Consider the following 12688-nt stretch of genomic DNA (forward strand, 5'->3'; position numbering starts at 1 on the left):
ACGCGGCCCCCTTTTAAGCTTCCCTCTCCCCAATGACGCCCTCGCCCGAACGGTGGCTCCCTTCGGCGGCGGAGGCCGCACCGTCAGTGCAGTGGCGGTGGGCGCTGACCGCTGCACTCTGCGCGTACGCCACACAAGTGCTGCAGAGGCACAAAGGAACAGTCGAAACGACGGCGATGAATTTGTGCCTCAAATTTCACGCATAGATGGCAGCAGTAATCTGAAATAAATAAATAAACATGCACTTTTACTTTCATTCAAGTTGTATTTGTAAGTTAGGAAGGTTTCAGTTGAATTATATCCCGTCTTTCCAATGCTTAGAACTGGAAATAACTGATCTAAACAATGTTTCATCACTAATTTTCCCAGACCAACTTGCCTGCAGTGTCCGATTGCTGGCAACTCTCGGCGGAAAGAGGATGGCCGGTGGTATCATCCGCACAGGGTATTCTCAGAATATATAGTATAGCCTATCCCGTGAGAGACCCATCTGTACGCGGAAGCCGAGTGAGGAAGAGGGGAGGGGCGAAGAAAGGCTTGACATTTTCGTCCTCTTTACATTTATTACTCTTATGCCGCACAGGCGCTTGCCGTCTCTTACAGCACCTGCACCACTGTGCGTTGACTATCCGTAGCAGCATGCGAGCTGTTTATCGCTCAGTCTTGCGAGCAAAATGTTTTTTTTTTCCTACTTCTTTCGGAGATGCCGACGCTCGTCACGCTGATATCTCAGCTGTTCTCCCAGCCTAGCTCCCTCGTCGCCATGATTGCAAACAAAGGCATTGCTATTTTCTCTGCACATTTAAGCCAATCAAAGCGCGCGATGTTTTCGGCAAGACCGCGCGTTGACTCTGAATGACCGGAGTGGCCCTTCTGCATTGCGGCACTCCCTAATTAACTCGTGCGCACAACGCTGCCATGGGCAAGCTTAATCACTCTAGTTACATTTCACTTTATCAAGGAGCGCAATAACTGCATAATACAGGCGACAGCACGGGAGAATATTCTGTCCATAGCTAATTGCGCAGGTTTCCACTCATGCGTCGAGTGCACGGAAGCCGTGTTGCGGTCGTTTCCTTCCTGCAATCCAGGGGCGATGTTTTGCTTTTGTCTCTACATTATCAGATGTTCTTTCCCTTTATTGGATGCAGACTTGAGTGAAAACCCTCGTTCCTACTCGATGATGTTATTAACAACATGGAAGTTGATGCCTCGTAAATTTGGAGATCATTTTGACATATGAACAGAGTCGAAACTTCATTTCAGTGGTTCTGAGCACAGTTTGCCGCCTCTTTATCAACTGTGGACGTGCGTCTGCGGATGCCTGACGAGCGAATCGAAGAAATGTTGGAGCACCGAACCTTCGAGGATGGAATTTTTACCGGAGCTGACACAAGCCGTGAATGAGGAAACTTGGAGCTGGAGTATTGTAGCACAGTGCACTTCCAAAGACGTTTGCGTGGCAAATGTAGCAGGTGAGTCTTAGTGCGCTGTGCTACAAGAACAGACGGATATGCCCTTACCAAAATTTCTTTAGACTGTCTCTAGAGGTTCACAGGCTTTTGTCGATAAAGTTTAAAAACTTTCTATAGACAAATCCTATGGTCTAGTCTATAGGCATAAATTTATGGCCACACACGTTTAGTAAAGTTTCTTTTATAGACAGTCTCTAGACAATGAAGAGGCAAAAGGAATTATCCATAGGAAATATCTACAAGAGAGCAATGTAGTCCGTAATAAGTCCGTAGACAGTCTGTACTCCATTTTTTTTTAATTTGTGGCCCCAAAACTGTGACTAAAGAATATTTAACTGTAGTTTCCTGCGTCATGAATGCGAAGAACGTTGCTTTGCGCTAAAAGGTTAAATGCGCACAATCGAAAGGCCGACGAATTATGAATTGCACGTCGGGCTATCAACAACGTGCACGCAGTTCGACGAGGCGATACCAGTGACCTTGGCGTGCTTTCGATGTCTGCAGTTTGCCGCTGCATTCTCTGATTAGTCAATTACGAACCCTCCATCTCTTTTAACTTCTGATTTGTTTACAGCTTTCAATTCTTCCCGCTCCGGTGTCTGTAAGACCAACCGAACACGTTAAAGCACAGGAAGGCAAACATCTAAATTGCACTCAAGAACCAATTGTGTTTTACTTTTGCACCGAACTTGTTAGGGTACTGAGGAAATAATACGATGAAAAATAATACGTTTTGAGAAGAACTAAACTTATTTTATTTATTTTATAGAGCTGTTCCTCAAGGTCCTCCCAAGAGGATGCTACAAGGGGGGAATGCATTGTTAACAACCCATACAACGCTTAAAACATTAATGAACAACACATGTAAAGCAAGAAAAAAGAAACATTTTGAGACGAACAAAAAGAGCGACAATGGACACAAAATGTGATAAAGAGCATGAACCTAACTGAAAGCACGTTTCTCCACCAGCCGACGAGCTCTTGAAACAAGTCCATTTCTGTGACGATGTCTGGCTGCAAACTGCTCCATCAGTGATCGTATGATGAATGAATTAGCTGGGTTAGATGTATGGCCGGTTACACGTTCAACTTTGAAGGCATGATCACGTCTTAGAATGATGACATCGAGTGACTGAAATAATAATTTCATTTAGCATTCTGTGCGGGCCGCCCAGGCGTACATGGGTAACAAGAGGCAATACTGACCTTACCACGAAAGTTTGCGGACGCTGACCTGGGGCCCATGATGTACAGGATGATGAAATGTGGCATCTGAGGAGCGAAAGGGAGAAGAAAGACTGTGATGGTCTTTGTACAGCCTTCAGAATATCTGGGACCTCAGAGACATGAGGGAGGAGGGACCGGGCGATGGTAGCAGGCAAACGTCGCCACAGGGTGATGATGCGGAGGAGCGAGTGATATGCTTGGGTATCGGGACCGAGGTCTTCACCGCATGACGATGAGCTCTGCAGACGACGGAGGGAATCCTTCAGGAGGGTTGGTAAACTTGAAGGTTTATTTACATATTTACAAGAGAAGCAGGGAGACCAAAAGTCAGAGATGAAGTGCCGTGAAACCTTCTTCTTCTTCTTCTTCTTCTTCTTCTTCTTCAGTGATTGTTGGGAAGGATGAAAAGGAGGGAGACACGGGCTTGTCTACTGGAGGACTAGCCTCCACGCCCACTGCCGGCGTGTCGTAGAAAGAGGAGGGGAGGGAAAAAAGATTGAAAGGAAAGGGTAGGCGCGCAGCCGCAATGATAATGTCGAATGACATACGCAGTCCCCTGTGGCCTATAGGCGGCCAGAGAGGCCGGAGGCCTCCAGGAAGTTGAGGAGGTGCCGGAGGGCTTTGGCAGGATTATGACAGCCGGGGAAGAGAAGGTGGTCCGCTGATGTGCAGGGGAGGCCCAGGGAGCGGTAGCCAGCCTCCATGATAGTCCTTGCGGAGACAAGGGCAGGGCATACACACAGGAGGTGTTGGGCAGTCTCTTCCGGGTAAGTGCAGAAGGAGCAACCCGGGGAGTCAGAGAGGCCGATGCGGAAAAGGCGGGAGCCGGTGTTGGCGCAGCCTACCCTGAGTCTCAGTAGGAGGCTGCGCTCTTTGCAGTCCATGCCTCGAGTTCGGAGTGGATGGGGTGGATGGCCGTTTGCCACCCTGGGATCAGGGTGATCTAGGAGGAGGAGGCGGTCCACTGTGTTCCTTGCCAGATCCAAGGGGCACAGGTTCCTGGAGAGCGGAGTACCCGGAGAGTGGGCAGATTTGGCAAGGGAGTCCGCTTCTTCATTGCCCTGGACGCCGATATGGGCCGGGACCCAGGTGAGACGGATGCGGGTTCCCCTGGAGCACAGTGCGTCGAGCCGCCAAGCAAGCCTGCGGGCGATGGGAGGACCCTTGAATGGCCTCAGGAGGAGCTGGAGGGCTGCCCAGGAGTCGGTGTAGATGGCTGCCTCCTTGATCCCAGGGCGTTGGTTTAGGATGTCAGCGGCCAAGTGTATGGCGGCAAGTTCTGCGGTTGTGGACGATGCCGCAAAAGGAAGCCTGGCCTGTCTGCTCAAGTGGAGCGATGGGGCTGAGCAGGCTGCAGCGGCAGATGAGCATGGTCCTGGGAGGACGGAGCCATCGCTGAAAATAGTGACGGTGCCAGGGGGTTCAGCATGAAGAACCGCAGCGACCTCCTGACGTAAGCCCACAGCGGGAGTGTCCCGCCTCGACCGAGAGCCAGGTAGAGAGAGGTTGACCTCGTAGAGGTGTCCAAGGTCTGGGCGAGGAGGGAGGGGGAAGGACTCAGGCTGTCCCCCCACGAGGTCTTCGAAGAACTGGGCCATCGGACCCATTTTGGAGTTGGGCCTCGTGAGAAGGCGGTCCACAAGGGGACGGCCATCGGGCGCGTTGTGGAGGCGCTCGATGTGGCGGAGAGAGGTGCGCCTGGATAGCAGCTCCAGAGGCCATGAACCTGCTTCTGCCAGGGTGGCGGCCACGGGAGAGGAGCGGGGAAGTCCAAGGCATAGTCGTATCGCCGCCCGCTGTTTCCGCTCGATGGCCAGGTATTGGCTCACAGTGAGCCGGATGAGCGGTAGTGCGTAGGTGAACTGCGGGTCGGCCATGCCTTGGTATAGCTGGAGTCCCAGCCTGGGGGTGATGCCATTGCCCTTGGCTAGGAGGCTACGTATAGCCCCCTGGATCCTGGAGGACTGGGCCAGGAAGTGGCTTACTGCCGGATTCCAGGTGAGCCGAACGTCGATGAGCAGGCCCAGGTATTTCACTTGGCGGCTCCAGGCTAGGTCACGGCCACCAACGTGGAGGAAGGTCCGGCCAGGGCGGGCGCCAACCCTTGTGTTGAGAAGCATCGCCTGTGTTTTGGAGGGGGATATGCTGAGGCCTGCACGTTCCAAGAAGACGGCGACAGCCGTGAAACCAGCCAAATAGCGGCTTAAATACAGTGGATATTCCCTAGGCACCTAGCTAGGGAAACCGGTGGCTGATCAAGTGTCCAATGGGCAGACACACTCTTCATAGTCTCTTCCCTAACCCCGTGACCGCTCCGCCCCCACAACACGTGCACAGGCGATAAGGAATCCTGGCGCCTTGAGGTCTTGGAATGCTGTTTCCGACCGGTTGAGCAGGTGCATAAGGTCATTGGCTTAGCAGGCGGTGATCCCCTCCGTGGGAAAGAGGCGTCCTGACGGCCCCGGGCATTCCAGAGGGTAAGATGAATCAGCCGTGTCCGCCCCAGCTTTGTCTGGCCGCGCAAGTGCAAGCGAGCGAGGCGGGTCCGGCGCCTTTGTTCGGGTCTTCCTGCCGGTCCACGTGAGGGCGCAGATCGGGAGAAAATGCAGCATTCCATACTCCGGACGAAGGGATGAGAGGCTTTTCGTCACAGCTCACCGTCGCCAGGAGCCGTTCCTAATCCTCTTCTCAGGACGACAGCACCTTTGGTCAAACATAGTTCGATGGCGCCTGCCGGGCTCGTCTGTTCCCGCTGTCGGGGCCTCCGATCATAACACCAGGAAGATTAGTGGTGTATGTACAGTGCGTGCCAGAGGCGGTTGTGCGTTGCGAGTCCGGCGGTCGGGCAGTGAGCCATCCGTACAGCAGTACTCAAGGATGAGAAGCACAAGGGCGGTGTATAGTCCCCGTAATACACTGGGGCACGTCTACCGTAAGCCGGGTGATGAAACAGCGCATGCGTCCTGATTGGGCAAGTATGTGGTGTACATAGGATGAAAAGGGCAAGCATGCATCCAGCCAAGGAATGTCATCGTGGTGACGCGACAAAGGAGCTGGCTTCCAAAGGTCAACGCTGGCGGCATGTGGCGACGCCGGTGCATGGTTGAGAAAGTCATTGCGGGGGATTTGCTAATGATTATGGGTAACTGGCTGTGTTGTGTCCAAGAGTGACAGGCGTTGATTTGAAGAGCCGAATAATCGGCTAAGATGCAAACTGATTGCAGCAACGAAATGTCGTCAGCATAAAGAATGGGGAGACATCTGAGATTTTCAGTGATACGATCTATAAGTGCTCAGGAAAGAGTAAGGCCAAGAACCCGGCCTTGGAGTGCACCGGGCACAACGGCGCTAGATGTGGAAGTGGTTCCTCGGAATATGGCGCGCTGAGTTCTTTTGCTGACAAAGGAATCCAGCGAAGAGAGAATAGTTCTGGGCTGCAGCGCTGCACAGGAGACCATGGTGAGGGAGACGATAAAAAACACTCAAAAGATCGAATTGAACAAGCTCGGTAGGCGTCTGGTTGTCAAAGTTGGTACTAACTGTGTGGACCCGCACACCAAGAGCGGTTTCGCAGCTGCGTTGCTGACGAAATCCATGCTTGGCGGGTGGCAGAAGGCTGTTATCTTTCAGGTGGCTACGAATCTTGGTGTTCAGGGTCCTTTCAAAGGTGGGGAACACGATAGATGTAGACGCAGCTGGGCGGCAGTAGGACAAGAGGCCAGGACGAGAGCCATGTCCTTTGTACACTGGCAGCGCGCGAACTATCTTCCGCGCAGAAGGAATCTTTGCTGAGTCGATAATGCGCTAAAACATGTGGCATGATATAGGTTCCATATAAGAGGCTGTACTTCGAAGGAGGAGAGTATGAATGCCGTCAAGCCGCCAGGGCTCTGAAATTGTCGGATGTGATGGCAAGCTTCCTTGACGTCATCAGTAGTAGAGAACAGAGTAGGCACTTCAACTCGGAAGTGCTTATCAGGAAAAAAGGCAGATCAGGCCCAGGCATGAGATGGTCCGCACAAGTTGAAGAAATGACTATTGAATATTTCGTAGGCGCGACCAGGAGAGCCTGCTGTCTTACCATCAATGTGAAAGGAGGGTCACTGCGCGATTGCTTCTGTTGAGAGCTTACATAGGCCAAGGAAAGCTTAGGTTCCTTGTCTGCTCGAGAACGAATGTCTTCTACAAAACTACGGGTACACTTTGTGGGCCTAAAGTGTCCACGGAGAAAGCCTTGCTGATCACTGTGTCACCTCGACTGCCTGTTGCTATACTGTTGCTGTACACAACTGTGCGTGCGCCGCGCGCCACAGCTGCCACTGGGGCTAGCGGCGCGACTGACGTCACTGTTGCTATGCGCACATGCACATGCGCCGCCTGCTGCTGGGTGTGCGAGGAGGATGCGTGACTGTGAGGGGGAGGGTAGAAGCTGGCACTGCGCCAAAACGAGCCGGACGGACACCGTCAAGGCTTTCGCCTTAAAAGTCCGCGGCCACCCAGAACAGTTTATTCAGGGCTCGCTGGCCCTTTTTGGCAGCAAGGAGGTCTGCCGGTATGACGGACGGACGGGCGGACGGATGGATGGATGGACGGATGGACGGATGTACGGATGGATGGATGGATAAATGGATGGATGGATGGATGGATGGATGGATGGATGGATGGATGGATGGATGGATGGATGGATGGATGGATGGATGGATGGATGGATGGATGGATGGATGGACAGAGTTTCCCCTCTCTGGATGGATGGAGCTTCCCACAGCGCATTACAAATTCAAACATAAACACAAGAAACACAGACAAATGGGCGATCCCGCGCTTTCGCCCTTTCTATAAACATCAGTCCTTGACCCATAACCTTCCTGTTGCGTTCAACAAATACTATTGTATTCATGAATACAGTGTCAAGCAGCTGCATTCCTATTTTGCTAATATATGATTTCTACTGCTATTTCTGTTCTGTTAGAGATATTTCATATTGAACTGCACATTGATGTTATTCCTCTTTTGTTGTTGTTTTGCTTTGTGTGAGATCTCTTTTTGTGATATGCATCATGTATGCTAAATGCTCTGTGTATGATATGGAGATAGTGTAGATAAATTTCGTTTGCGAGCTTTTTGGGTGAATGTTTATCAATTTTTTTTAAACACACGCTATTGTCATGTATTGGGTCTCCTGGGCCTAGTCAAGCTCATAGCTTTTAGCTCAGGAGACCTTTCCAATTTCTGAAAAAATAAAATATGTATGTATGTATGTATGCATGTATGTATGTATGTATGTATGTATGTATGTATGTATGTATGTATGTATGTATGTATGTATGTATGTATGTGTGTATGTATGTATGTATGTATGTATGTATGTATGTATGTATGTATGTATGTATGTATGTATGTATGTATGTATGTATGTATGTATGTATGTAAACAGGGCTGTACGTCGCAGGCGCCACCATGCACGACACTTTTTTTTCTTTGTATCTGTCTAAACACTCAAAATTGACGATATTATGCACAAATTTGCCATTTTTCTTTAACTTTAAAATCAATTAATTTTTAAGTTCGTCCAAATTTTAATCTTGAGCTTGCATCCTTACGTCAGCACTCTACTTTTGAGCCATCCATCAATCTTCCAATCGCTTCTTGCTAACGTCTGCGACACATTCATTCCCATTACCTTTGCTGTCTCTAAACGCTAGGGCCACAGGAAGAGTTACTGTGCGTGTATATCGACATCTGGATTTATACTTCCACGTTCTAGGAAAATATACACAATTGTTTCTACAGATTTACCACATTCTGCACATGTTTAATCTTCTTTGTTCCCTCTTTCTTTACTTTTTCGTAAAAGACCTCATTAAGGGAGCATACATGAGGGGTGGGCGTAAAAACGGCGGTAATGATTAGAGGTGAGTTTCGATGGCAGTCTTGAATGCGTGATGATCACTTAATAGGGCGATGCGGTCGGGAAGGTCGTTGTAGTCCGGGGTTGTGCGTATGAAATGACTTCTGAAATAATGTTGCATAAGGGCGTGCCAGCGTAAACAGCTTTAGGGTAGAGGGATAAACGATGCGCTGCACGCATGAAGATGACAAGGTATGAAAAAAACTTTTGAAAGAGGCGCGAGAGGTGCTACTTCACGGCGGGAAGCTTAAGTGTGGTGATCAAGCTGGGATGTTAATTCCGTGACACTAGTGCCATAAGAGTAATTGGAAATTATGAATCTAGCTGCGCTATTCTGAAAGTATTCGGGCAAATCGATTTGCTTAGTTTGGTGAGGATCGAATATAGATTGTGCATACTCTAGTTTGGGACTGACAAGTGTTACATGAGCGAAAAGTTTGACAGCAGGGAGCGCTAAGGCAAGGTTACAGACTAAAGAGCGAAGGGTTAGATTAGCAGAGTTAACAATTTGGTTAATGTGACTGCACCAAGATAGGTCTCCATGATTTCACTCCATAATTTGGAAACGAAAACTTGTGGTAGATATGAGACTAGAGTTATTTGGGCAAGATCGGCTACCTTTTTTGAAGACAGGAGCGACGTTCACAACCTTCCAAATTATTTTTGTAACTTCTCGTTCTAAGACACCCTGATCTCTCGGTTATCGTCAGTTTCCTGAGGCGTTCTTCGTGTAATATTTAACTCCGAGCGCCTCGTGCTTCGAGCGATGTCTAGTCCATATGTCACCCTGTACTGCCTGATTTGCGGTTTTGACATGGGCCCCTAGGCTTATCTGCCAACAGCTCTCTGGTTTGTTTGTAGTCCCGACTAAACTTATGTCCTTAAGCACAAAACCGCACTCCCAAAAGTAAGCCCTGGCACCGTTGTTCCTTTCCAAATATCTCTCAATACTTCATAATTGTACTCTCATATTGCAATATATGTTTCATTATTGCGGCACCTCTTCGCCGATTTGCCCTAACAGTCTGCTCATACTTGTCATTGGATATCTGTACCTCGTTTACATATATACCCCAAGATGTTTGTATTTCTCCAAGCTGGACATATCACCTGCTCATTATAATCGATGAAAATGATCAGACTTGACGTAATTGCGCTAAAAGCCAAGCCTAGAGTGTCTCATTCTGCACATGTCTCTAAATTTTCCTGGCTATCAGCTAATAGTACATTATTGTCCGTATACATTGAACCCGGAAGCCTCTGTTGTACGACCATTCCTCCCAATTTGCACCAGAAGGTACAACTTAGATGATTTCCTTGTAACTTCCTTTCGATATTTATCACATAACTAATGAACAGCAGGGGTGATAACGGACAGCCCTGGTTTAGTCCTTTGTTTTCCTCGACTGTTGTCTCACTGCTTATTCCTTCCCATGCAATTTATCATCTTCGTATATATACTTCACCAGGTCTATGATCTTACGAAAAAATGTTATCATTCCTTTTTATTATTGTTTTAATAAACCACCATTACTACTACTACTGCTACTACTACTTCCATCTTTCAGGGGGATCAGGATAAAGAAGAGCGCCGTACAACGACTACTAAGTCTACTTCGTAGCCATCGCGACTCCAACCACCTGGGAGACATCAGTGGGCTAAGGTTGTTCAAATAACCTCTCTGAATCCGTTGCGAGTGCCCACGATATGCGGACGGCAGGCAGCCCTTGGAGCGCTCGCCTGGATTTGCGCTTCATTTCTGAAGAGACCAGTTCGGTCACTTGGCCAGATATCGATCAGGCCCATCACAAAGAAAGGGCGCTTCTCAAGTTTCTGAATGAATTAAACCGGGCTTTGCGTCATAAGCGGTGGCGGCAGGCGTGGGTGCGTGTGCACATTCTGCCTTCGACGTCGCGTGTATCGCGACATCACCCTCTTCACTCTCTCACTTTTCTGCCTTTCCTCTTTTTCCAACCCAGTGTGGAGCAGCAGGCATGCTCCCGGACTTTCCACCGTTTCTCACATTTTCTCCCACAGTTGTCATCAACCAGCCACTTCAGTTCTGTTGTCATCTGGCTCTGGCGGGAAGCAAGCAGGATTACCATTCAGTTATTTTGAAAACTCTGTTTGTCCCCCCCCCCCCTTTTTTTTTAGCTTTTTGGGCCAGTATACCCTGGTGAGTGGACCGTGGATGTCATCATTAACGGAAAGGAGTTTTATCTACATGTGTGCCGGTGTGCTTGCGAGTGCGCTTTCACACAGGAAGCATTGTTGAATTTAGCTTTGCCTAATTCAACAGGTGCTCAAACAAACGGTATGCGGCGCGCGACCTCATGTCGCTACCAAGTACTTCATAGTCGAACGGCGAATTTGCCTTTTGCTCCTTTGTCTCATCTTCGCTTGGTCACCGTTTGCATCGCTTAGAGAAAGATGTTGGCTAGTTAATATTAATGCTATTATGCCAACCCAAGCCGCAACCTCTTTGCCTGAACGAGGGGCCCTTGAGGTTCAAATAAATAAACAAGTATTGAAACAGGCAGGCAGCACGCCAGGCTTCGCGTCGCAACACTGACATCTGGCGAGTCCCTGCGAGCGGTGAGCGACCTCTCGGCCCCAGGAACATTTTATTCGCGCACTACAAGAACTGCAAAGAGCGCAGGCGGAGTGAAGAAACAACGTCCCCTCGCAATAGCCTCTGCTTACTCCGCCCTAATGACCCCTTGCCAACGAGGAGAGTAGGCCAACGGGCGATCTCCGCTCAGACCAAGTTGGACGATCGTTTCATCGCTTCTTGCCGTGCGTACAGGCGAACAAGCATGTGCTACTCTTTTCTTTCTCGTTTAGTCTCCACTGTGCGCCATCTTTCAAGGTTAATTGGGCCAGGTACCACGCTTGAAGAGGTATATCCAATGCACGTACAAATTTCGATGCCACTGTTTACCGCAATTCGCAGTGGCTTAGTGCTATGGCGATTGGATGACGAGCCCAAGGACACGGGACCGAACACTGGCAACGGCGGTCGCATTTCGACGGAGGCAAAATGCAAAAACACCCGTGTGCTGTGCAATGTCAGTGCTTGTTAATGAACTCCACCTGGTCGAACTTAAACCTAAGCCCACCACCGAGGTGTCACTAATAACCAATGGGCAGCTTGGCGGCCTCTAACTCCGCATGCCATACCATGTCATTTTTTTAAAATATAGTTCGTCCGTTCTCGCGGAGTGGAAAATTGCAAAAACCTTTCCATTACAAATAGATGATGATGATTATGGAATTTTATGGCGCAAAGGCATCTAAGGCCAAAGAGCGCCATGACACAAGGTATTTTTCTTCTTCTCAAGGTGGGGTCAAAGACCCGTTTTCCAAGCATTTCACCCTAAATAAGCCGAGCACCAGACCAGGGGAAAGCTTGTACCCATTGTATCACCGGTGGGTACCCGGCGGCACTGGGGATCGAACCCCGCACCTCCCGCATGCGAGGCGGATGCTCAACCACTTGGCCACCGTTGCGGTCCATTACAAATAGAGAGCAAAATGTTAAATTTAGACATTTTTTTTTGTTTAACCAGTATTGTGTGCTACGTTTTTGAAACATATTTAGAACGCGGACGCATCATAACTGCCTGTCGGCACACTTTCCGCAAGAGGTCCTCAACTATGGAAACTAACGAATGACATATTGCCAAGCATGCGTAATAAAAAAAGCAAAGAAACCAAATATTGCAATGCATCTCAGAGGTCTATGGCAGCGCATCACACAGAAAACTGAGTGAACCGCTTCAAAATTGCCTGCCAAAGATGAGCACTGATGACTTCAGAAACATCGAAGAGGCAAACTGTGTCAGAGATGTAGGAACCTCCTTTAGTGTTCAAGTTGTAGACGCTGACCTTGATGCACTCAGAGAACGGACGCTAGTTATTGGTTATGTTGGCGGGTATTGTGCGCATGCCACAATGAAAGTTTTAAAGTGTGAAAGTTGCCGAGGACACTTGGTTGTTACCGGAAGTGAGACGGAAATGGAAGCAAACACCCATTCCTTAATCGCACAACTTTACCGATGTGGACTCAAGTTTCCC

At 49.1% G+C, this 12688-nt stretch overlaps 1 protein-coding gene across 1 annotated transcript; it reads right to left on the minus strand.

The window, feature by feature from the left end:
- Positions 1-13: 13 nt before the first annotated feature.
- On the minus strand, positions 14-4822 carry LOC144119502 (uncharacterized). Its single transcript, XM_077652093.1, has 3 exons — positions 3680-4822; positions 2682-2747; positions 14-118 (listed from the first exon to the last, which is right to left on the minus strand). The coding sequence occupies exons 1-3, from the start codon at positions 4820-4822 to the stop codon at positions 14-16; spliced, it is 1314 nt and encodes a 437-aa protein (XP_077508219.1).
- Between the last annotated feature and the right edge of the window lie 7866 nt (positions 4823-12688).

The sequence above is a fragment of the Amblyomma americanum genome, chromosome 2 (assembly GCF_052857255.1).
Source record: "Amblyomma americanum isolate KBUSLIRL-KWMA chromosome 2, ASM5285725v1, whole genome shotgun sequence".
NCBI lineage: Eukaryota > Metazoa > Arthropoda > Arachnida > Ixodida > Ixodidae > Amblyomma > Amblyomma americanum.

Excerpts from the sequence above, each read along its gene's own strand:
- LOC144119502 (XM_077652093.1), bottom strand. The coding sequence starts at position 4,822 with ATGCTTCTCAACACAAGGGTTGGCGCCCGCCCTGGCCGGACCTTCCTC. Across the intron at positions 2,748-3,679 it reads ACCTGTGCCCCTTGGATCTG|ATGCCACATTTCATCATCCT; the intron begins GCAAGGAACACA and ends TTCGCTCCTCAG. Across the intron at positions 119-2,681 it reads CCGCAAACTTTCGTGGTAAG|AGTGCAGCGGTCAGCGCCCA; the intron begins GTCAGTATTGCC and ends GCGTACGCGCAG.